Below are 23,075 nucleotides of genomic sequence, written 5' to 3'. Positions count from 1 at the left end.
TAAATTAAAACACAACAGTTTTAAACCAGACACCTTTATATACAAATAGTCCTTACTGAAAATTAGTGCTTCTTGCTATTGAAAAAAATATATATATTTTGTTTTTTAAAAAGTACAAACTAAGCTTATGGGACACAATAGTATGGGGTTCATATACATCAGCACTCTGATTTAATGTGTTTTTTGTATATATATTTGCATGCGTGAACACCCAAAGATAACAAGCCTGCACTCTTTTCAGTCAATTACAAATCAAGCCTAAGAGAAATTTTGTTAGTATCTTCCCAACGTATTATTAAAATTTCACCACCATCACGCCTCCCAAGATTGCTTTTTTGCATTTTAAATTGAAATATCCAGCACACTGAATTGAAATATTCCAAGTTTCTACAGTATATATAGCTTAGTAGTGCCCAAGATATATACACAACATCGCAATATAAAAGTAAACTAGTACATTGGTCACAGTGTACATAAACATGTAGACCAGTGAGCAGACACTTAGCAAAAAATCCTGTATCTTCCAAACAGATGAGAGAAATTATTCCCTCTTCTGGCATAACAGAGTTTACTCAGTAGCAGCTTCATAATTATGTTTATAATCAGAAAACTGTGTGTGGAAAACTATACAGAAAAATTTTCAAAGAATCAAGTGTGGATGCAGCGACAACTACAGTGGACACAAGGTCGAAGAAAGCAGAATGGCTCCAAACAAACACATGGAGGCTAGTTTAAGAGATGAAAGAACTAAAGAAGAGAATTCAACACAAATGAGACAGCAGTAAAAGAGCTATCCTGCAATAAGAGCATGCAGACGGAGACAAGAAAGTTAAAAGATCAGCCAGAACAGAGAAGAAAATGGATGGAAAATGAAGCAAAAGAAGCCAAAGTGGTGTACAAGGCAGGGTATTCTAAAAATCTTTTTCTAATAGCTAAACAACCAACATCACAATTCTCAAACTGTTGTGGCATCATGAAAGCTCGAGATGGTACAAATTTAATTGGAGAGGAAGGATTGTGAACCCAATGAATGGAATATTTCCAGGCTGTGCCCACCCAGGTAGAACCACTAACACACTCAGGGCTGGTCTACGGGGGGAGGAGGCGGGGGAGATTGATCTAAGATACGCAACTTCAGCTATGCTATTCTCGTAGCTGAAGTCGACGTAGTTTAGATCGATTTACCTTGGGTCCTCAGAGTGCAGGATCGACAGCCGCGGCTCCCCCGTCAACTCCACTTCCGCCTCTCGCTCTGGTGCAGTTCCGGAGTCGATGGGGAGCACGTTCGGGGATCAATTTATTGCGTCTAGATGAGACGCGATAAATGGATCCCCGATAGATCCAGCGGGTAGTGAAAACGTACCCTCAGAGAAGTGAAGAAATAGCAGACTTACTTATATCACTAGAAGTAATTGCCTTTGAGGAAGTAACTGAGGTCATAAACGAGCTGAAGAGTGGTAAAACATCAGGTTATGATAAGATAGATGATTAAATGTTAAAAGCCGGTGAGAAAATTATGGTGAATTACATGTATAGGTTGTATAGAATAGTTTGGGAAAAGGAGATCTGTCCTGAAGACTGGAGAAGATATGTCATCTATAAAATCCTTTAAAAGGGGGCCTAGCTTATTTGTGATAACTGTGGAGAGGTGACAGTCCTATCAGCATCCGAAGAACTGTTTTGCACTACCATTTTGAATAGGATGCAAACTGCTGTTGAAAAGTACTCAGGGACAGGCTACATTTCAATCTGGTAGGTTGAGTTCAGACCAGATTTTCACCTTGAGAACAGCTATTGAGAAAGACTTAGAATACCAGAAGATTTTAAACTTTTGATTTTACTAAAGCATTTGATGTCCACAGAAAAGCCCTCTAGAGGATACTGCGACGCTATGGAATTCCAGCAAAGATCATTAATTTGGTAAAAGCTTTGTGTGATAAATGGAGACAGAATGGTTTAAATTTGTTACTGATAGCAAGGTTGCATACTATCCCTGTTTCCCCTGTGCACTGTCATAGACTTTGTGATGAAAAGAGCAACAGCTGCTGCCAAGGACACTGGTATTGTTTGGATGAGAGATAAGCTGCAAGACTCAGGTTTTACAGATTATATAGTCATATTAGATACAAACTTGTGTGAAATAAAAAGAATGGTTAATGAGCATAAAAGCAGAAGCTGCTAAAGTGGGACTTCATTCAGTATGCAGAAGACCAAGACCACGACGATAAGAGAGAACACTGTCAATGCTGGTGGATGCGTGACTGATGGAGAAGAGTTGATGACTTTTGTCTATCTTGGAAGTACAATATCTGCTAATGGCCAGCTCACTAAAGAAGTGAAGGCAAGAACTGGTAAAGTAGTGGATCATTTTCTCGTCTGTCAAACAACTGGAGAGTAAGATGACACATCTACACATTAAAATGATATTGTACAAATTTACTGTCCTTTTGACACTACAGTATGCCTCAAAAACATGGCAGATAGTGAAAGTACACAACAGAAAGCTGAATATATTCTACCAGCTTTATTTAAGAAGAATCTTGGGAATTTATCGGAGAGACTGGTTTTAAGTGTTTTAAATTATTTATCGTAAGTGCCAGACAAAATAGCTGTGGGGAAGATCTTACTTAAAACAAACCGCTGAAACCTTCATTTAAGGACTGAGGAAGCTCTCTTATCTGTGAACTTTCAAAGAGATTTCCATCAAAAACAAAAGACAAGACTTTATATTAATAATAATTTGAAAGTAAAAAAAAATAGGCAGCAAAAAATGCAAAAGCTTTCAGGCCTTCATTAATTATAAAGCAGCAAAAAAAAAAAAAGAGCCAACACTTACTTTCTTCCCATTTGTGAATCCCTTTAATACAAGAAGTGATCACAGAACACTGAATTTTGTGGCTTTTACCTGTAAATTGACTAAGTTTCCAAATTTGCTGAAGTGCTCGTTAAGTTTGCTGATATTGTTAAGTTCTGGAGGAACTTTCCTCAATTCAAGCTTCGTATTCTCGTTTCCAAATTGCACCTTCTTCTGGAAACCAGGATTGTTTGTTCTGTTAAAGTTTTGCCTGCAATAAAATTAAAAATCAAGTCAGCCAGAATTCAAGACATTTTATAGACTTTTAAGCAACAAATGGTTTAAAAAAATTGAATCGTTGGCTAGATGCAAAATATTTTAGTCTAATTCTTTAACTCCCAAGTTTGTAAAATCAAAATCCTGACTGATGTATGAAGAATCGGACACTAATACACTCCTGTGATCCCAAGTCAATATTGCAGTCAAAACAATATTAATCAATTAGATATGTAAATCACATATGTAAATAAGAGCATCCCAGTTGGCAGGTAAGTTTTCAGACTTCTCAACTTTATCTCACCTTTAAAAGGCCAGTTATTCTTGAAGGAAATAAAATGAAAACTCATGCTGGGTTATCACACTTAGTGTCTCATCCCTCTAACATGAGTCATGTTAAATCACCTAATTTTTAAGATATATGACCCTCTATGCCACCTGTGTAAGCTCGAGGGCCTACCGAATATGTGGTTACCTCAGAGGCCCAAGAACATTCCAGCCAGTTCATTTCAGAACAGGAAACAAGAACTCCCCTAAAGTTCAACAGCACTATTAAAACTAAACATAGTTTTAATGACGAGCACTCACTTGTCAAACCAAGCCTTCTTTGTAGGAATTCCTCCATCCCCTGCGCCAATTGATCTCTTCCTGGACTCAGAATCCACCACTATCCTCATACTATTTTTATTCTGAGGTTTTTCTGTATGTAAATGGGAGACTGCATTAATTTTTCATTTATATTTTCTGTGCATTTTGTTGTAATAAGACTTTTGTTGTTCATAACTATTAACTGACTTCACCCTGATATTGCAAGATTCCTTTTGATTTTTAGAACATCATAACTGCTGTATTTGTTCAAACTAGTGATCTCAACTAATCCAGCACTCTGTTTAATTCCCATACTGACAATTAAAGTAAGATTTCATCCTGCCCATACAGGAAGTTTCCTCCTAATCTCAGTTTATCACTGTATCATAAAGAACCTAATCTCATCTATATTGCCTCTATTAGCTTTCGTACAAAAAATTCTCTAAGTGAGGCAGAAGGCATCTGCCACAGACTGGACCCATCCTGTTCACAGCATTTTGTGCACTGCTCTGATCCAGCCAATATTTTTGTAGGAGCCTATATTACATCATGAGGTAGCAGACGATTGGAGAAGGGGCTAATGGTAAATGGGGCACTACTGAGCACCAAAAAACTAGGCACTAGCGAGGGAGTGGAACTTGCAACTATGGAAGAGGAGCCAGACTGGGAAGCCCCAACCCAACCCCACCCCAAATGTACAGATCTAAATTTGGACTGTATCCATCACTTCCCATTCTTTGTATTCCCTTGTCTTATTGGACTGTAAGATCTTTAGGGCTAGGACTATGCATTCCTATGTGTGGCCAGGTACATAATAGTTTACTTGTTTTATTTGTTGTAAAATGCCAGAAAATTATCTGAATTTGTCTCATGATGTATTAAGTGAACACTTATAACAGCCAAAAAATGTGAAACCTCTACATTATCTTAATAGGTTTCACTGTACTAGCTTTCTTGAAACTTCAAAATAATGGATCAGTAACACTGAAGTCTAGATTATTCACAGTTGACCTATTTATAAACTGTTTTAGTAGAAAAACAGAAGGAGCTTTATAATATTGCTATGATTTCTAACATTATAACTCTAATTAGTGACCACTACTTGTATTGACACAAGAATACTAGTAAGAAAATATTTTGCAATACCTCTGGGGGGCAGATCCATATCACCTGATGTAAGTCCTATCAAATTAGGCCTTTGGGCATGCACTCTGTGTCTGTACATGGGCCTTGAAGTGTTCGTTATACTTGGAGCTTCAGGATTATAGGCATCTGTGTCATATGTTTCTGGTAATAAAGAAATTGTTTAGTTAAAATTATCTGCAGATATAAAAATCCAAGTTCTCAATGGCTTAATGCTTGCTAAGATTAATATGAGAAATGGAACAGTTAATTGTATAATTATAGCACTCTAGCAAATAGCCAAGTCAAAATTTTGTAAAATAGATTAAAATAGATTTAAAAAATTCTTCCCACCCTGACAACCTGAATGCAAAGTTTCTGGACAGAGTTAACATAAAAAGCAGGGGTTTCAAATTGATGTCACGTGATCTTCAGAGGTAAGAACCTATCCTCCCAAACAAAAGTATAATGTCTAGCATCACCATACAATTATATTAACAATGAACGTTATTCTATTATGCAAACACTGAATGCAGTAAATTTAGAAAGTTATTTCTGATTGTGGCCGAAGATTCAGTACTACACCTGTTGCAAAGAGAGAGGGTGGAGCAGGAGGTGGCTGGTGATGAATACCAGTTGTAACAACAGTAGGAACGGAACTGGTTGCTGAGTTTGGAGGCGCATCCATGCCAGCAGGTTGTAAAGGTGGAAGTGGAGGAGGTGGTCCTGTCAAACCAGAAATAAGGAAAAATATTGCATTCATATTTTTATCTGCTTGACAATGGACTCAGCTATCTAAAGTCCCAACTACATCTGCAAAGAAATATGTTTGAAAGAAGGGGTTAAGAACAATTCAAACATTCTATTGAATTGCATATAGTAACCTTAACTGCAATCAGTACCTCATATCTGTCAAAATAATTTTTGACTAGTCAAATTGTTATGTTCCATACAGACTACAGAAGCTTTATTTTACTGAATTTGTAAGATCTAATTTGTCTTTTCTCTCTTTTATACAACATAATGTTAGGAAGATTCAGTACATGAAGAAATACTGGGTTGGCAATGAATGTTTGGCCTTATGAACACTTGCAGAGGGACAAAATTTGAAACTTTATTAAACTATTCACATTCTTTTCTCTGCTAGGTGGATTCTAACAGTTTAAGGTGCCAGTGAGGATGGTTGTAACATGATGTTGGCCCATCCATTCATTTTTAGTATTAAAAATTGGATCTGGCAAAGAGAGACTCACCAAAAAAGGTATCTTTGAAAAAAGTTGAATCATTAAAAATTACACCATCAATTTAAAATTTGAGACATTTTAAGAGTTTAAAATAATTTCAGGTACTAATTGTTCTTAAATAGTTCTACCAAATTACTGTGATTTGTACTTCGTTGTTTTTCTCTTATTCATCAACAGAGGGAAAGTCACAAAACCAATTCCCACTAAAATTAAAGAGAAACAGGCATCAAAATCTTAGGCAGCTTTGAAAATCTCAGCCAAAGCACTTCCAAATGCTCACTTCCCCCCTCTCCCTTTCCTATTCTATAATGTTGGGCATCCCTAGAAAAAATAGGTTCAACATTTTTCAGACAAAAAGTTTAATTTTTGAAGTTGCTTGTGTTCCTTTAACTTTGATAGTTCAAAGGAGTTAGCTCCATGTGTTGTGGATACTAATGTTTTCTCAGAAGCTGGCCACTTGAGCTTTGGAGATCAAATGTTTCAGATATAGTATCATTAGAGCCATTTTGAAATTAAAACAGTTTGCCATGAAGAGAATCCATTTTACCAATATTAACACACGCATACTGCAGGACTCACAGGTTAAGATGTGCAAACCAGAGTCCTAAAAGCATTTTAGGAAAAAAAGCTACTAAAGGCCATTTTAATCTATTCAATACTGAATACAATTCAAGCAACATAAAGGTATTTTAAATCTTAAGAGGTTTTTTTTTTTTTTTTTTTACCTGTAACAGGTGGAAGACTAGGTGGTAAAGGGCCTGGAGGTGGCACTGGTGGTCTAAGATTAACAGGTGGAGGACTTAAAATTGGTGGCGGGGGAGGAAGTCCAGGCGGAGGTGGTCCTTCAACAACAGGAGGCTGTGCTGGAAAAGGCAGGATTCCAGGAAGATTCACATCTTCTACAACTACTGGGTCACTTCCATGATCAAAGGGACACATGTCTCCTCTCATACAGAAACCCTTTTCTGAGAAATGAAAAGCACAATTAAATGTTAATAGCATTTAACAACTGATGTTTGATGTTTAAGCAGATACTAAATATTCTGCACATAATGTAGCAGTTAGAAAGGTAAGACCTTTGCATAACAATATAGATTACTTAAAAATTAGGAAGTGAACATCTGGTCATTTAGCATGACTTCTACCTACTCTATTTACAAATAGGCTATGTTTGAGAAAGACCCAATTTCTAACAAAGAGGCAAAAGAGGGGAACCTGGATGTTATGAAATAGTGTGAGGAATGACAAGTTTCAGAACCCCGACCAGGGGTATTCTATTTGCTACCCAAGATCCATAAACCTGGATATCCTGGACGCCCCATCATCTCAGGCATTGGCACCCTAACATCAGGCTTGTCTGGTTATGTAGACTCTGTCCTAAGACCCTACGCTACCAGCACTCCCAGCTATCTTCGAGACACCACTGACTTCCTGAGGAAACTACAATCCATCGGTGATCTTCCAGAAAACACCATCCTGGCCACTATGGACGTAGAAGCCCTCTACACCAATATTCCACACAAAGATGGACTACAAGCTATCAGGAACAGTATCCCTGATAATGTCACAGCTAACCTGGTGGCTGAACTTTGTGATTTTGTCCTCACCCACAACTATTTCACATTTGGGGACAATATATACCTTCAAGTCAGCGGCACTGCTATGGGTACCCGCATGGCCCCACAATATGCCAACATTTTTATGGCTGACTTAGAACAACGCTTCCTTAGCTCTCGTCCCCTAACGCCCCTACTCTACTTGCGCTACATTGATGACATCTTCATCATCTGGACCCATGGAAAAGAAGCCCTTGAGGAATTTCACCATGATTTCAATAATTTCCATCCCACCATCAACCTCAGCCTAGATCAATCCACACAAGCGGTCCATTTCCTGGACACTACTGTGCTAATAAGCGATGGTCACATCAATACCACCCTATACCGGAAACCTACTGACCGCTACACTTACCTACATGCCTCCAGCTTCCATCCAGGACACACCACACGATCCATTGTCTACAGCCAAGCTCTAAGATATAACCGCATTTGCTCCAATCCCTCGGATAGAGACAAGCACCTACAAGATCTCTATCAAGCATTCTTAAAACTACAATACCCACCTGCTGAAGTGAAAAAACAGATTGACAGAGCCAGACGAGTACCCAGAAGTCACCTCCTACAAGACAGGCCCAACAAAGAAAATAACAGAACACCACTAGCTGTCACCTTCAGCCCCCAACTAAAACCTCTCCAGCGCATCATCAGAGATCTACAACCTATCCTGAAAGATGATCCTTTACTCTCACAGATCTTGGGAGACAGACCTGTCCTCGCTTACAGACAACCCCCCAACCTAAAGCAAATACTCACCAGCAACCACACATCACTGAACAAAACCACTAACCCAGGAACCTATCCTTGTAACAAACCCCGATGCCAACTCTGTCCACATATCTATTCAAGTGACATCATCATAGGACCTAATCACATCAGCCATACCATCAGGGGCTCGTTCACCTGCACATCTACCAATGTGATATATGCCATCATGTGCCAGCAATGCCCCTCTGCCATGTACATTGGCCAAACCGGACAGTCTCTACGCAAAAGAATTAATGGACACAAATCTGACATCAGGAATCAAAATACTCAAAAACCAGTGGGAGAACACTTTAACCTGTCTGGTCATTCAGTGACAGACCTGCGGGTGGCTATATTACAACAGAAAAACTTCAAAAACAGACTCCAAAGAGAGACTGCAGAGCTAGAATTGATATGCAAACTAGACACAATCAACTCCGGTTTGAATAAGGACTGGGAATGGCTCAGCCATTACAAACATTGACTATCTCCCCCTGTAAGTACTCTCACACTTCTTATCACACTGTCTGTACTCGGTTAGCTTGATTATCACTTCAAAAGTTTTTTTTTTTTTCTCTTAATTAATTGGCCTCTCAGAGTTGGTAAGACAACTCCCACCTGTTTATGCTCTCTGTATGTGTGTATATATATCTCCTCATTATATGTTCCATTCTATATGCATCCGAAGAAGTGGGCTGTAGTCCACGAAAGCTTATGCTCTAATAAATTTGTTAGTCTCTAAGGTGCCACAAGTACTCCTGTTCTTCTTAGTGTGAGGAATGAGCAAGTTCCAAATTTTTCAAGTATAATCATGGATTTTTCCATCATCAGCAAGTTCAATGCAAACTTCATGGGGTTTTTTTTTTTTTTAGCTAAGTGCAGAAGAAACTGGTATTGACAAAACATCTCCTTTTGAAAATATTTAGTATCTAATTATTGACTACTCAACACTAGTCAACAGTCCAAGTATAAAAATATTTCTGTACCGCAATATTTATCCAAAAGTATCAACATTCTTTGTTGCACTTTACAATGTACATGCAAGAGAGTAATAAAATAGTAGGGTTTTGTTTTTTTTTAATAAGTACAGTTTAAAGTAATTTTCTTCTCTTTTTACTGGTAGGTACAATGTTACTGGGTCTAGCAATATTTTCCATAAGTATTATAGGAACACCTGCTAAAACAGGTAATATCCACAGGTAAAATAAGAGATACAAGCTTTAATTCTTCTCCATCTTTATCATTACCAGAGAAGGGTATAAAAGGATACAGTGCCCGGCCTAGTTTCAGGGAGAATGATAGAACAGAAACTGGAAAACTCAGTTAGTAGGATTTCACTGTTTTACTAAAGTAGTTAGACTTGGGAGAAGAAATGTGTCTGGAAAAGTTAATAAAGGTGTCAATTAGATTCAAAGAGGCAGAAAAGCTGTTCCAGGTGGTAAGGGCAGTATAGCAGAACAATCTAACGACTGAAGGAGGAGAGAGAAATGTAGGTAACAAGCATTAGAACAGAGAGGGAGACAACTCCAAGGAAGATTCTGAGACTGAGATCTTATATCAGGTTTTGAAATTGACAAAATACAGGATGATTTTAAGGATAGTTTTCAGACAATGATTAGGCTAGAATCTACTATATTTTCAGAAGACTGAACTTTGTAAAGTGATATCTAGGTGACCATAGAAAATGAAAAGAGAAAAAAATAGGTTTCAGCGAGCGCAACTGATGAAGATGATACTTCAGAAATGAAAGTACACAAATTCATGCACCTGAGAAATGTGGATGTTGAGTAGGGGATCAAATCAAACTTCTAGGGCATAGTCCACACTAGAAAGCTACACTGACAAACCCTCCTAGTTTAGAAGCAGTTTAGAGTTACAAAAGCACTTCTTTGCCAGGATAACTGCATCTACACTAAGGCTTTTGCCAATATAAAAATGTTGCAAAACAGAATCACACCTATAACAGACATTACTATATCGGGAAAAGTTTTAAGTGTAAACCTGACCTACATCCTCAACAGCTACTGCCAATGTGAGATCTGACATGAGAAAATAGCTGGGACTAGTGGAACTCTGGCTAAAAATACAATTCTTACTGGTTAAGAGGGTATCTGCTTTGGATCAATCTGACTCACTGAGACAAATGCCAACTGTGGCAGAAACATGGTTTGATACAGCCAGAAAGCGTGCAAAATGATTCAATAGTGTAGAAGATATAGATTTCAAGTACTGCCTGTATAAACACAGCACTCAGTAAGTTTTAAAAAAAGACAGTAGAGTGGTGCACTGAGAAGGAGAGCCTAAAATGTGAGGTTCGAGAAGGTCACTGCCAGTGAAAAAATTAAGCCGATAGGTAAGAGTAAAACCAAGAGCACAAAATGTCCAAGAGTTCCGTGAACAGGATCATGCCATAAGGTGGTGATTATGCTCAAGACTATTAAATACAGAACTAGGTTTGAGGGTGATACGGAGTAAGAGAACTAAGGTAAAACAAAAGAGATCACCACCAATAAGTTCATGTAAAAGAGCAATGCCAGTAATGTGACAGGGACAGAAACTATGCTGGAAACAATCAATGAGGTTGGTTAAAGATAAGTGATTATAAAGGTAAGTTTAGCTTTTAAGAATTTTGCTAGAAAAAAAGATTGAAAATGAGATGTAGAAGGAGACTGCTTTTGGGGTGGAAATGCTAAAAGAAGGGGGCAATGCAGCTTGGAAGGGCAAAATTACATCAGTGACTGGCCACTATTGTGGCATATATGTTTAAGTAACTGAACTTACCATCATAGTCTCTGCAGCGTTTCTTTGGCAGTGGAGGTCTTCCATAGGAGTTGTGCTCCAACTGTTCTTCATGGAACTCCGACCAACTTTCAGTAGTGTTATTACCATGATGAGTAGGAGCAATAACTGTAATAGTGCTACTCAGCGTAGGGACAGGGTAATGACCAGATGAAATGTTTGTTACAGACGGAACTGGAGTATAATTGTTTTCTAATGGATCTGTTCTATCCAAATCATATTTTGGCTTTCCCAAATCTCTTTCTGTAAGAAAATAATAGACTTGTTTAAAAGTAACAAAATGTCAAAGATTGTAAGCTCCAAAATTAGACCAACTGTTGGATTTGTATGTGTCTGTAAAATACATACAATTCTTTATATACTGTTTCTTTCTTCCCCACCCTTGGGGTGAGGGGGAGAAGAGGAAGAAAGAGGGAGGGAACAATTTCAATGTACTTTTGTAGTCAGGGAATAAATGCACCACCAACAGTCCAGCACTCGTGAGCAACTCTAACCTGTATATGATGCTAGAGAAAATAAATATGGAAAGTAAACACATAGTACTTTCAAACTTGCAAGGAATTATCAATCAGAAAAAATGTTAAAGTTATCAAAGCACCTTGTTAGGGTGCTTTAGATCTAAGATCATTATATGAAGTGATGAGGATACACACCATTAAATGGAGAATTTAATGGTCAGTTGGAGTGGGAGTTTTATGCGCAAATACTGTAAGGCAGAACTTCACCTAGAGCTTTATAAAGCATAGGGCCCTAACAAATTCACGGACCATTTTGGTGAATTTCACGGCCAGAGGGTTTTAAAATTAGTCAATTTCACGATTTCAGACATTTACATCTGACATTTCAGAGTGCTGTAACCGTGGGGGTCCCAACCCAAAATGGGATTAATGGGGAGGGGGGAAGGGGGAGTTGAAAGTTGTTGTTGGGGGGCAGGGAGATGACACAGGATTGCCACCCTCACTTCTGTGCTGCCTTCAGAGCCCAGATCTGAAGGCAGCAGCCACCAAGCTTCCTGAAGCTAGAGGAGATTCCCAGAGATGGAGGTGGGTCCAAGATGCTGGGAGCACCTCAGCTGGAGGCTCCTAGCTGCTAGTCCCGACAGATTAACGCAGGGGCCCTGGCCAATTTGGGGGCCCCCAGAAAAATGGGCACCTGTGCTCTGGCCAAAATTCCCAAACCTAGTGCCTAAAAATTAGGTTCCTAAATCCATTTAGGCACATAAATAAAAGTAACTTGAATGTCAAAGGTGCTGAACTCCTCTAGCTCTCATTCACTTATATTGTATTTGTTGACGCACATCAGAGCTCTGAAAAAAATCAGGATTCTTGGTGCCTAAAATAAGATTATGAAACCTATCTTTAGGCACCCAAGTTTTAACATTTTGACCTACAGTCTTGTAGATAAGTTTATTAAGTAAAGAGCCTTTGTACTTCAAGATAAATATTGTTTTTCATACTGATCATCAACCCATATTTTTAAAGACTAACAAACACCTACCTCTGCTTCGTGTTCTGCTTCTACTTCTGCTCCGGGTCCTGTCCCTATCCCGGTCCCGCAATCGTTCCTTACTCCAACTTCTGCTTCGACTCCTGCTGTAGCTCCGACTCCGCCCTCTTCTTCTGTTGTACCTGTCTCTATATGAATCCCTTCTAGGGGGGTTACGATCATAATCTCTCTTGCGAGAACGTTCATCTTTTTTTCTTTCCTCGCGGCTTCTAAATATTTGGGGAGTTAATCGTTATTTAAAAATAAGAACATTTTGAAAAGATAATTTAAAATGTAAACTCAAACCTTGTAAGGGCTACTAAAATCTCATCAAAAATCATACTCGAAGAACAGAATTTTTCCAGTATTTGTAAGTGCTTAAAACAGGAAAATGAAACATTGAAATTTTCTGCACTGTAATGTAAACCTGTAATAAGTGCAGGTATTAAAAAGCCCTGTTTCTAGAGAATACTGGCACATACACATCTGAAGCTGATGCTACATTTGTTATTGACTTTTGTGCAGTTCTGATTCATTTTGAATGCATGCCTCTAACAGAGTATGAAATCTTTAACTATCAGTCCTCCTTTCTTCCAAAAAGACCTGTTCAATCATCTGATTGTGTAATTTTTTTGTTGTATAAAAGCCTACCACCACATCAAGAAAATGTGGGTAAAATATTGCTTTTGTGCCAGGCCTTATTTTCCCAGTAGGGCATTTTCCCCAAGGTAACAGCATCACAACAACTGAGAGATACTGAAGAGAATGATAGTGCTGTATTAAACAAAGTATTCAGATTACATTTCAAAATTAGATGGGTTATATGTTGTAATATAACCAACCATTTACACTTAACTCTGCTTTGTAAACATTTCTTAAATTGAGTTCTGATGATTTTTAGTTAATAAAAATCTGAACAGTCTTCATTTTTACTTGTAAACTGTACTTATCTCAAGTTTGCATATAAAAAAAGCAATCCACAAAAGTGCTTGCTTCACAGGTACTCTATTAACATTTAGAAGCACATCACTACAGAAAAATAAAACATTTGATATGTCAGCACTGCAAAAGAAAAAAAACTTTCAAAATTTAAGCCAACACAATTGGTTCTTGATATAATGCAAGAGTCAAACTAAGTTTATAATTACCTAGTTTCTCGGTACCGAGAGCTTGACTGAGGAGGACTGTGATTTAGTCTTCTAGAAAACTTTTTTTCTCTCTCTTCCTCTTTAATTATCTGGATTTTAAAGTGTAAACAGGAAATCCAAGATAAGCACAACACATAGGGCTTTTTTAAACAGACATAACTAGAATAAAAGAATCTGAAATTCAGTTTTGGCTAAGTGAAGAGAGGCTTAACACTCAACTCGATGGCATCTCTGAAACATGATAACTTTTTAAGACTGTGCCCAATTTTTTCCAAAATTTCAGGGAATGTTCTGAGCATCAATAAGAGAACCCTATTATTTTGATGACAGCTGGAAACTGGAACACCACCAGAAAAGCCTGACTCCCACAATGCTCATTTAGCGGAACATTGTGACACTCCATCCATTTTATCTCCATACTTCAATCCCATTGCTTGAAATGAGTCCAGAAATAACACTGCAGGTCAGGATTGAGGTGGTTGGACAGAGTTGAGAGGCACAGGGTTTGGGACTGGAATAGCAGGAACTGTTTCAGATCAGATGCTTATATTGAACAGGTTTAGGAGATCTGCCCTTTCACTGTGTCCACACTATGTCTGACTCGGGAGTAGCAAAGTTTTGCCTAGTCATAACTGTTATAAAATGGGTACTGTCAAAGGGAGAGACACCAAGGCAGGCAGGAGTGTTAGAGCTTAAGGTTTTGTTCCAGGTCAAAACAATTTTTTTGTGTGTGTTACTTTTTGATTTGCTATAAGTTTTTAAAAAATTCATTTTCAGGTCAACCCAAAATGAATTTTGGTTTCATTAGGGAATTAACAGCAAACCAAAAAACCAATTAGCACAGGTCTAGTGATGACTGGCTGACCTACCTTTGATATCACAATGCTACTGCTCAGGCTCCTCTTCCTGCAGCACCAATTGGCACTGAGAAGGGGAAGTTGTTGATAAGAAACTGATAAGGAGAAAGAGCGTGGAAGAATCTTGTAAAACTGCTACAGGTTCAGGGATAGAGACTGCACTGCAAAGTACGATTTAAATTCTTACCTCTTCCTTTTTTATGTCTTTTTCTTGGTGTTGAAAAAATTCAACTTTTAGGCTTCCTGATGATGGCTGCTCTGGCGGAGGTAGATAGCTCTTTGTATTCACAGCATCAAAAAGTTTTTCAACAAATATCTGGGTCTCTAAAGATTAAGGGAAAAACAAAGATACCAAGAATTCATGAATGAATTCCTCTAATAGCTGGCTATTTCAACCCTCTGCAGTCCATTTAAATATAATGCAACTCTTCCCCTTTGCTTACATTTACAAACCACTGAATACTAGTTAGAAGTACACCTCTACCCCGATATAACGTGACCCGATATAACACGAATTCGGATATAACGCGGTAAAGCAGTGCTCCAGGGGGGTGGGGCTGCGCACTCCAGCAGATAAAAGCAAGTTCGATGTAACGCGGTTTCACCTATAATGCGGTAAGATTTTTTGGCTCCCAAGGACAGCGTTACATCAGGGGTGAGGTGTATTATGCTTTTATTGGCAATGAAAATAATGGATACTGATTAATCTTCCAAATATATAGCTCACCAGGAATTGTTTCATAACAGTATAAACTGCATTGTTGAAAGTTATTTAACTTAAATGGAGATAATTTATGTAGCAGACTGCTTTTTTTCCCTTCATTTAATTGCTAGAAAACATATTACTCTAAAATTCTGAACAATTTAGGCAGTGCAAATGTATTTAAAGATCAGTTTTGGATATCTTCCATTCCTGGACAACCAAGGGGCAAAGAAAATACAATCAAGATCATAAATATGGTTTTAATAGGACCATAGATACACATGGTACTTTAAATAAGGCACTGCAAAACATTTAGAGATGATTTTTTCACCAGGGCATTTACTCCGATTAAAAACTTTAAAAAGTGGATCTTTAATACAACTGGTTTAAGATCAGCGACACAGGTGTAGCAAATAGAGCTGTAAACAGGGGAGTTTGAATGGTAGTTCTGTTGGAGAAGGGAGGAAACAAGCTTCTGGTCTTTAGGGGCAGTGAGTGAGTTTTTTGTGGGTGTAGTGTCTTTTTCTGCGTTGTGTGTATGGCTCCCCCCCCCCCCCCTTGTTCATTTTGTCAAGGCTGGTAGGGGGCAGTGTGCTGTGAGAGAAGCAGAGCCCTGATTAGGGGCGGGGCTTCCATGGTTAGGGGGCTTATAAAGGCAACTAAACAGTCAGCCAGTGGCTCAGGAGCAGCAAACAGATCTGTAAACAGGGAGTCTGAGTGGGAGTTTGGGAATGAGGTGTATGTGGTGTTCTGATTTTGTTTTGGTCTTTGATGGTTTTTATTTTTCCCCCTTGGCAGGAATTTAGTAAGGAAGGCTATGAAAGGTACAGTGGCAGCAGTGGTAGTGACTGAAGCCATGAAAGAGACAATGAATATGATTGGATGTGGAAGCTGCAGAATGTACATGATCCTAGAGCAGGTACCTGAAAAAAGCTTTGTTTGTATGAAGTGCTGCTTGATAGAGCTCATGGAAGAGAAGACTCGAGGCTTGGAGACGCAGGTGGAAAGTATGATTGAGTTTTGAAGGGGTTTTGAGTAATGATGGAGCAAAGGTAAGAGGAAAAGTCAAGACTAGCATGTGCAAACTGGACTGCAAAACTCAGAGGGGAGACTAGTGGGTGAGGAAATTGGTCAGTGGAAGCATGTGACGACAAGAAACACGCAAAGGAAAAGATCAGTTAGTGAAGGAGAAATAGAGCTCAGGAACAGGTTTGCTGAGTTGGATAATGAAGGAGGGGCACAGCAGGCTGCAACTGAAGGAAGGAGGGCAAGGAAGAAGAGTAGAACAGCTAGTCCTGTAAGAAAAAAGGAAGAGCCAATGGAGATACCCAGAATTCAGAGCCACAGGAGGATACAGGATGACCTGCAGAAGATTATAAGGGAGAATAAAAGATAAGAAGACTTGCAGCCACAAAGAACAGGAGGAAGGTCAGCAAATCATGCCATCACTAGTCAAAGGTAGGTCTATGTCAGGGATCAGCAACCTTTGGCATGTGGCCCATCAGGGAAAAGCGCTGGCGGGCCAGGGTGTTTTGTTTACCTACAGCGTCCGCAGGTTTGTCCAATCGCAGCTCCAACTGGCCACGGTTCGCCATTCCAGGCCAATGGGGGCTGCGGGAAGGAATATCTTACAAGAAGATCTGGATGATTTGTAAACTGGCGTAATAGAAATGGGATGAAGTTTAATAATGCAAAGTGCAAGGTCATGCATTTAGGGACTAACAACAAGAATTTTTGCTAAAAGCTAGGGACTTATCAGTCGAAAGTAAGAGAGGTGGTGGTGTATTGGTTAATCACAGGATGACTATAAGCCGTCAAAGTGACGAGGCTATGAAAAAGGCTAATACGGTCTGAGGATGCATCAGGTGAGGTATTTCCAGTAGAGATATGGAAGTGTTAGTACCGTTATACAAGGCACTGGTGAGACCTCATCTGGAATACTGTGTGCAACTATGATTTCCCATGTTTAAGAAAGATGAATTCAAACTGGAACAGGTGCAGAGAAGGGCTACTAGGATGATCCAAGGAATGGAAAACCTACCTTAAGAAAGGAGACTCAAAGAGCTTGGTTTGTTTAGCCCGACCAAAAGAAGGCTGAGGGAAGATATGATTGCTCTCTATAAATACATCAGAGGGATAAATACCAGGGAAGGAGAGGAGTTATTTAAGTTAGGTGCCAATGTGGACATAAGAACTAACTTCTATAAACTGGACATCAACAAGTTTAGGCTTGAAATTAGACAAGCCATCAGAGGAATGAAGTTTGGGGGCGGGGGGGGAGGGGAACAAAAAACTTAACTGGCTTCAAGACTGAGCTTGATAAGTTTATGGAGGGGAATGATGAGATTGTCTACAGTGGCATGTGGCCCACTGCCAACTGTCAGTAACAAAAATCCCGAACTGCTGGAGACGGAACACTAGATGTGGAGGGCTCTGAGTTACTACAGAGAATTCTCTCTCAGGTATCTGTCTGGTGGGTCTTGCCCACATGCTCAGATTCAAACTGACAGCCATATTTGGGGTCAGGAAGGAATTTCCCCCAAGGTCAGACTGGCAGAGACCCTGGTGGTTTTTTGCCTTGCTCGGCAGCATGGGGCACAGGTCAAACTTGCAGGTTTAAACTAGTGTAATTGGTGAATTCTCTGTAACTTGGAGTCTTTAAACCATGATTTGAGGACTTCAGTAACTCAGCCAGAGGTTAAGAGTTCATTTCAGAAGTGGGTGAGGTTCTGTGGCCTGCAATGTGCAGGTCGCCAGACTAGGTGATCATAACATTGAAGTTTATGAGTCAACATGGTGAAATTATTACCAAATGTTAGCAAGTATACAATCACTGAAGTCCATCTCCATGTAAGATGGTCCATGGTACAAACATTTTGGAATGGAGTTTTAAAGATGACTTGTCAACTAACACAGCTAGCCTTGTATTCCTGCTATTTTTTTTTTCCAAATCAGAAGTATTTTCGTAATAAGAGGGGGAGTAGGCAGTGTGCTTACGCTGCCAAACACACAATGGAAATATGATCCCCAAAATGATGTAATCTTAGTGATCAACCAGCCTACTTGGAAGCAATAATAGAAGGCTTATTGTTAATTGTACAGTAAGTACAATATGCCCTCATATTGTATACCAAAGAGGAAGACGTAGTCCCTACCCCAAAGATCTTACCTTCTAACTCATACAGCATACTGACAAAAGAATGGGTAAACAGAAGTCTGGTTTAAGGAGAGACTTTAACGGAGGCTAAAAGGTTGGCACATAAGTGTACAAAGGATGAAAACTTGGACAAATTAAAAGAACTGAAATGGGTGAGTAAGATTGTCTCAGAGTTGCCCTCTGTAGTCATGTCCTGAGAAGGAACAGAATTAAGGTTATTTGAATGTCTTATAACGGCACTGCCATAATCAAAAATGTTTGTGTTTCTTTTAAATTTAAACATTATGACTTTCTTGTATTTCCAAACTGTTTTAATTACTACAACCTTACCTCAATTTACCCTAAAATTAGTGATGTATGCACTCAAGGTTATCTCAAGTTTAATTTTGGGGGGAAGGTAAAGGGACATATATTTCACACTCCCAAATATATACTCAGTTCCAGTATATCTATTATGATAAAAAACTTTAGTGTCCTTATTTACATAATTGGTGGAAAATTTAAGCTGTACCCAGGATATATATTATACTGATATCATACAATACTGCTGTTTTTTGTTAAATTTCATAAATTATTTTCTTCATGCAACTGAATTAACTGCACTTAACGAAGGCTCATAAAAAAGATAAATAGCAGTTAATCCTAAATTAAGCTGAGTACACAAACATCAATAAGCAAAGCAAATCACTGAAGTTTTATAGTCACAGCGAAGACTTCTTACCCTTTTGAAGAAATACATCCAGCTGATCAACACATAATGCCTTAAGCTCTTTCTCACTTTTATCCTTCTTTACCAAGGCAAGAACGTATTTAGCTAGGGCTGATGGATCTGCATCGCATCTGTAAATAATTGATAAAAATATAGAATTCAGTAATGAAAAAACTCAAGACTGCCCGAACCTGGCACAATACACACATCTAGGGCTCAATTCTGCTGCTATTAAAGTCAATTAAACTTCCAATCAATTTCAATAGGAAATGATAAGATTGGGCCACAAAAAACCCCACCAAAGTTATCTTAAAATATCTAATCTTTTGGATATTAGCAATTCATCTTCATCTACCTACGCTACACAAGAAGATAATATCATTTAACCTCCTTCACAGAAAAATGAAGTGAATGTATATTACATCTCTGCCACGTTTGTACCGATGCACAGTAGACAACAAATATTAATAACCATGTTGCAGTTCATCTCAAAACATAAGATTACAGCAGGAGATAATAATTTACACCTGATTAGTGTAAACTTTTCTGCGATATGTGGATATTAACTATAGCTGCTATTTCTACCTGCTCTACAAAACACAGACTGCCCCTCAGCATTGACCACAAACATTATTTTGGACCTGTTGCCATCTAGATATCAGTGTTGAAGTGTTACTAAAGTGAAAAATAGTAATAGCATAATTAGGAAGGCAACATGAATTGTAATGACAAGTAAAGGTTAATTTTGGGGGGTGAAATATGGATGCTATTGAAGTTAAAGGAAATTTTGCCATTGACTTCAATAGTGCCAGGAGTTCACCCTTGATATCTAGTATCCTATTCTTGATCCCTATACCAAAAGGGCTAAAAATGCTACAGAGAGAACACCTCCCACCTAACTGAGATCTTGGGTCAGTTAAGTAATGGCACTGTGAAAAAAGTTCTATTCACTCCTCTTCAAATGTAAGGAAGACAGAAATGTTGTCTTGAGTAGCAAGTTAAAGCAGGAGAGATTCTTTGTATTCTAACATCCTTTAGTTCCATCACATTGCCAAAGGAGGATTGTTCCCTAGAGCAGAAGTTCTCAAACTGTAGACCATAAAGCTCTTGGTAGCAATGTGCATAATTAGTCAGTTAACATTGTACCAGAACTTTTTCCAGCTGCTAAATGGCCTTAAAAGAAACTAAAAACACAATAAACTCCCCTACTTTTTCATGTAGGAATTCCTGAAGTTGCCACAGGGAAAGTCAAATAGTGAATGGGAAGAGAGATGATCTGCATAATCACAAATGGGTAGAATGGGGCACCACAAGACTGTATTAAAATTATCTACATTATACATACATTTGAGAACCCCTACCCTATATTTTCTAGCACTTTAGCTAGTCTTATTTTGTCATGTATTTGGTAACAGACTGAGTTGGCTAAAACTCTGTTTTCAAAACCCCTGTAAACAGTGTTCATACACCATTACTACATAAAGGCAAGTGCACCAACACATGGGAGAAATGAGGTGTTCAAGTGTGTTCAAGTTTCAATGAAAGCTCAAAATGCCAGAGGGGGGGGGAGTTTTCAAGGAAAAGCATTGAAGCACTGAGCCAAAAATAATCAAAAACATTAATGCAAAGGCTACAAAGGATAAAAGTTCAGGCCTTCAAGTAAAGCACTCAAAGGCCAGGTCTATACTAAATATGTTAGATTGACACAGCTACGTTGAAAGATCCACACCCCGAGCAATGTTGGTAAGCTGACCTAACCTCCAGTGTAGATCAGCAGCAGCAGCGATCCCTCAATTTGAGAATGATCTCTACCACAGATTTACATATGGGTCCTGAGATAACTCAGGAGTTCAATCCTGGAAAACACAGATCCGCCCACTGTAGGTACAGACATTTCCTGGTCAGCCAGCTGCCTTCTGGGAGAAAGTTATTTCTTTTTCCTTCCTTCTCTCTTTTCAGCTTCGAGGGCAGGACACTTCTCCTCAAAGCAGGTCACTGCCTGCTGGGAGGATGTGATGCCAGTGGGGTCAGTTGGTGGCTTGCTCCTCCCAGCTTGTGATATCCGCACACGATGTCCAGCCCAGCCAAGTCTCTACATCAGGTGGATTTTATATACATATTTTAAAGACACAGCAAAAAAAACAAAAACAAAAAACAAAAAACAAAAACCACAAACCCAGCTAATCTGTTTCCAAGAAGGAGGTTAGAGAAAAATAAATTGTCAGTATTAAAAAATTCTTTCAGCTGTTTCTTTGAGATGCTCTAGGGCCCTCATGTTTTAGAGCAGGGACTTGAAATTTGGCAGGAGGGATGACCTGTGGAGGAAGGGATGTCAATATGGTTCCACATGATGAAATCTGTGTTTTGTTTTGTTTTTTTAATTTAAAAAAAAAACAAGGAAATACATAAAGCTTAAGCTAAAATAATGATGCTAGAGTTACATGATCAAGCACTCAAAAATTGGGAAATGCAAAAATTAAAGATGCTCCTGCAAATTTAATTCAGTACCCTCAATGCATATGCACAATGATGCAGTCTTTATTTACATTATCACATACTATTTGTCCTACAGAACTCGTCTTCATTCAATGGATAGACAGTGATTAAGAAGAGATGCCCTTGTGTTAAACATCTGGCTTGGCATTTGGGATAGTTTAATAGTTTTCCAGGCTTGACCATAAACTTTCTATATGACATTGGGTAAGGCTATCATAATGCATACGCACAATGGGGCTGAATTAAGACTCTAAGGCCAGGTCTACACTACCCCCCTAATTCGAACTAAGGTACGCAACTTCAGCTACGTGAATAACGTAGCTGAAGTTCGAAGTACCTTAGTTCGAACTTACCTTGGTCCACACTCGGCAGGCAGGCTCCCCCGTCGACTCCGCGGTACTCCTCTCGCCGAGCTGGAGTACCGCAGTCGACGGCGAGCACTTCCGGGTTCGACTTATCGCGTCCAGACTAGACGCGATAAGTCGAACCCAGAAGTTTGATTGCCAGCCGCCGAACTAGCGGGTAAGTGTAGCCAAGGCCTAAGATATGTAGGTTCTTATACCAGACATCACTGTAGGATATGAGCATTGTCCAGTATTATATTAAGTGAGTTGACTAACATCTGTGATTTATTGTTTGCTCTCTCATCCTTTCACCAAGGGGAAACATGTATACAGTACAGCAGTGGTTTTCAACCTTTTTTTCATTTGCGGACACCTAAAAAGTTTCAAACAGCGGTGCAGACCCCTTTGGAAATCCCCACCCTACTGAGCCCCAAACAGCTGCACCTGGATCCCAACCCTACTGAGCCCTGCTCCCCCAGCATCTGGACCACCCACTGAGCCCCCCACATCCAGACCCCCCTGCTGAGCTCTATCCCCACCCACACTCAGACCCCTCCCACTGAGCTCCAACAACCTTCACGTGGATCCCCCTGCAGAGTCCATTACCGTTGCACCCAGAACCTCCCCAACAAGCCCCTGTGCATGCAGATTCCCCCGCACCCAAATCCCCCACTGAACTGCCTACACCCAGACTGCCCCACACAGAACCCTCTCAACCCACATCTGGATTCCCCCCACATTTGGATGCTGCTTTGCTGAGCCTGCTTGCCCACACCTGGTACACCTGGAATGGAGGGGCAGGGTTCTGGGGTGTTTCTGGGGCAGGCATAGTACTTGCGCTGTGTCAGGGTTGGGTGCAGCCTCACCAGTGAGTCCATGTCCTGGGAGGGGGGAGCTGCACAGTAACCTCCCACCTCTGTGCAGCCAGTATCCTATGCTCCCCAATGCCATGCTGGAGCCTGCACATTTATTTAACAAATAAAATTTGCA

At 39.4% G+C, this 23,075-nt stretch overlaps 1 protein-coding gene across 1 annotated transcript in view; it reads right to left on the bottom strand.

Annotated features, from left to right (window-relative positions):
* RBM26 (RNA binding motif protein 26) overlaps positions 1-23,075 on the bottom strand; it is a 103,138-nt gene that overhangs the window by 65,648 nt on the left and 14,415 nt on the right. Inside the window, exons 2-11 of the mRNA XM_008178530.4 lie at positions 19,258-19,376; positions 14,864-15,000; positions 13,820-13,908; positions 12,684-12,901; positions 11,169-11,429; positions 6,750-6,989; positions 5,366-5,506; positions 4,805-4,945; positions 3,659-3,770; positions 2,906-3,065 (exon numbers count right to left, since the gene is read on the bottom strand). Coding sequence (XP_008176752.2) covers positions 2,906-3,065; positions 3,659-3,770; positions 4,805-4,945; positions 5,366-5,506; positions 6,750-6,989; positions 11,169-11,429; positions 12,684-12,901; positions 13,820-13,908; positions 14,864-15,000; positions 19,258-19,376 — 1,618 coding nt within the window. The remainder of the gene's footprint in view (positions 1-2,905; positions 3,066-3,658; positions 3,771-4,804; positions 4,946-5,365; positions 5,507-6,749; positions 6,990-11,168; positions 11,430-12,683; positions 12,902-13,819; positions 13,909-14,863; positions 15,001-19,257; positions 19,377-23,075) is intronic.

Source organism: Chrysemys picta, chromosome 1, assembly GCF_011386835.1.
Source record: "Chrysemys picta bellii isolate R12L10 chromosome 1, ASM1138683v2, whole genome shotgun sequence".
Classification (NCBI taxonomy): domain Eukaryota; kingdom Metazoa; phylum Chordata; order Testudines; family Emydidae; genus Chrysemys; species Chrysemys picta.
This window is presented reverse-complemented; position numbering and strand designations above follow the sequence as displayed.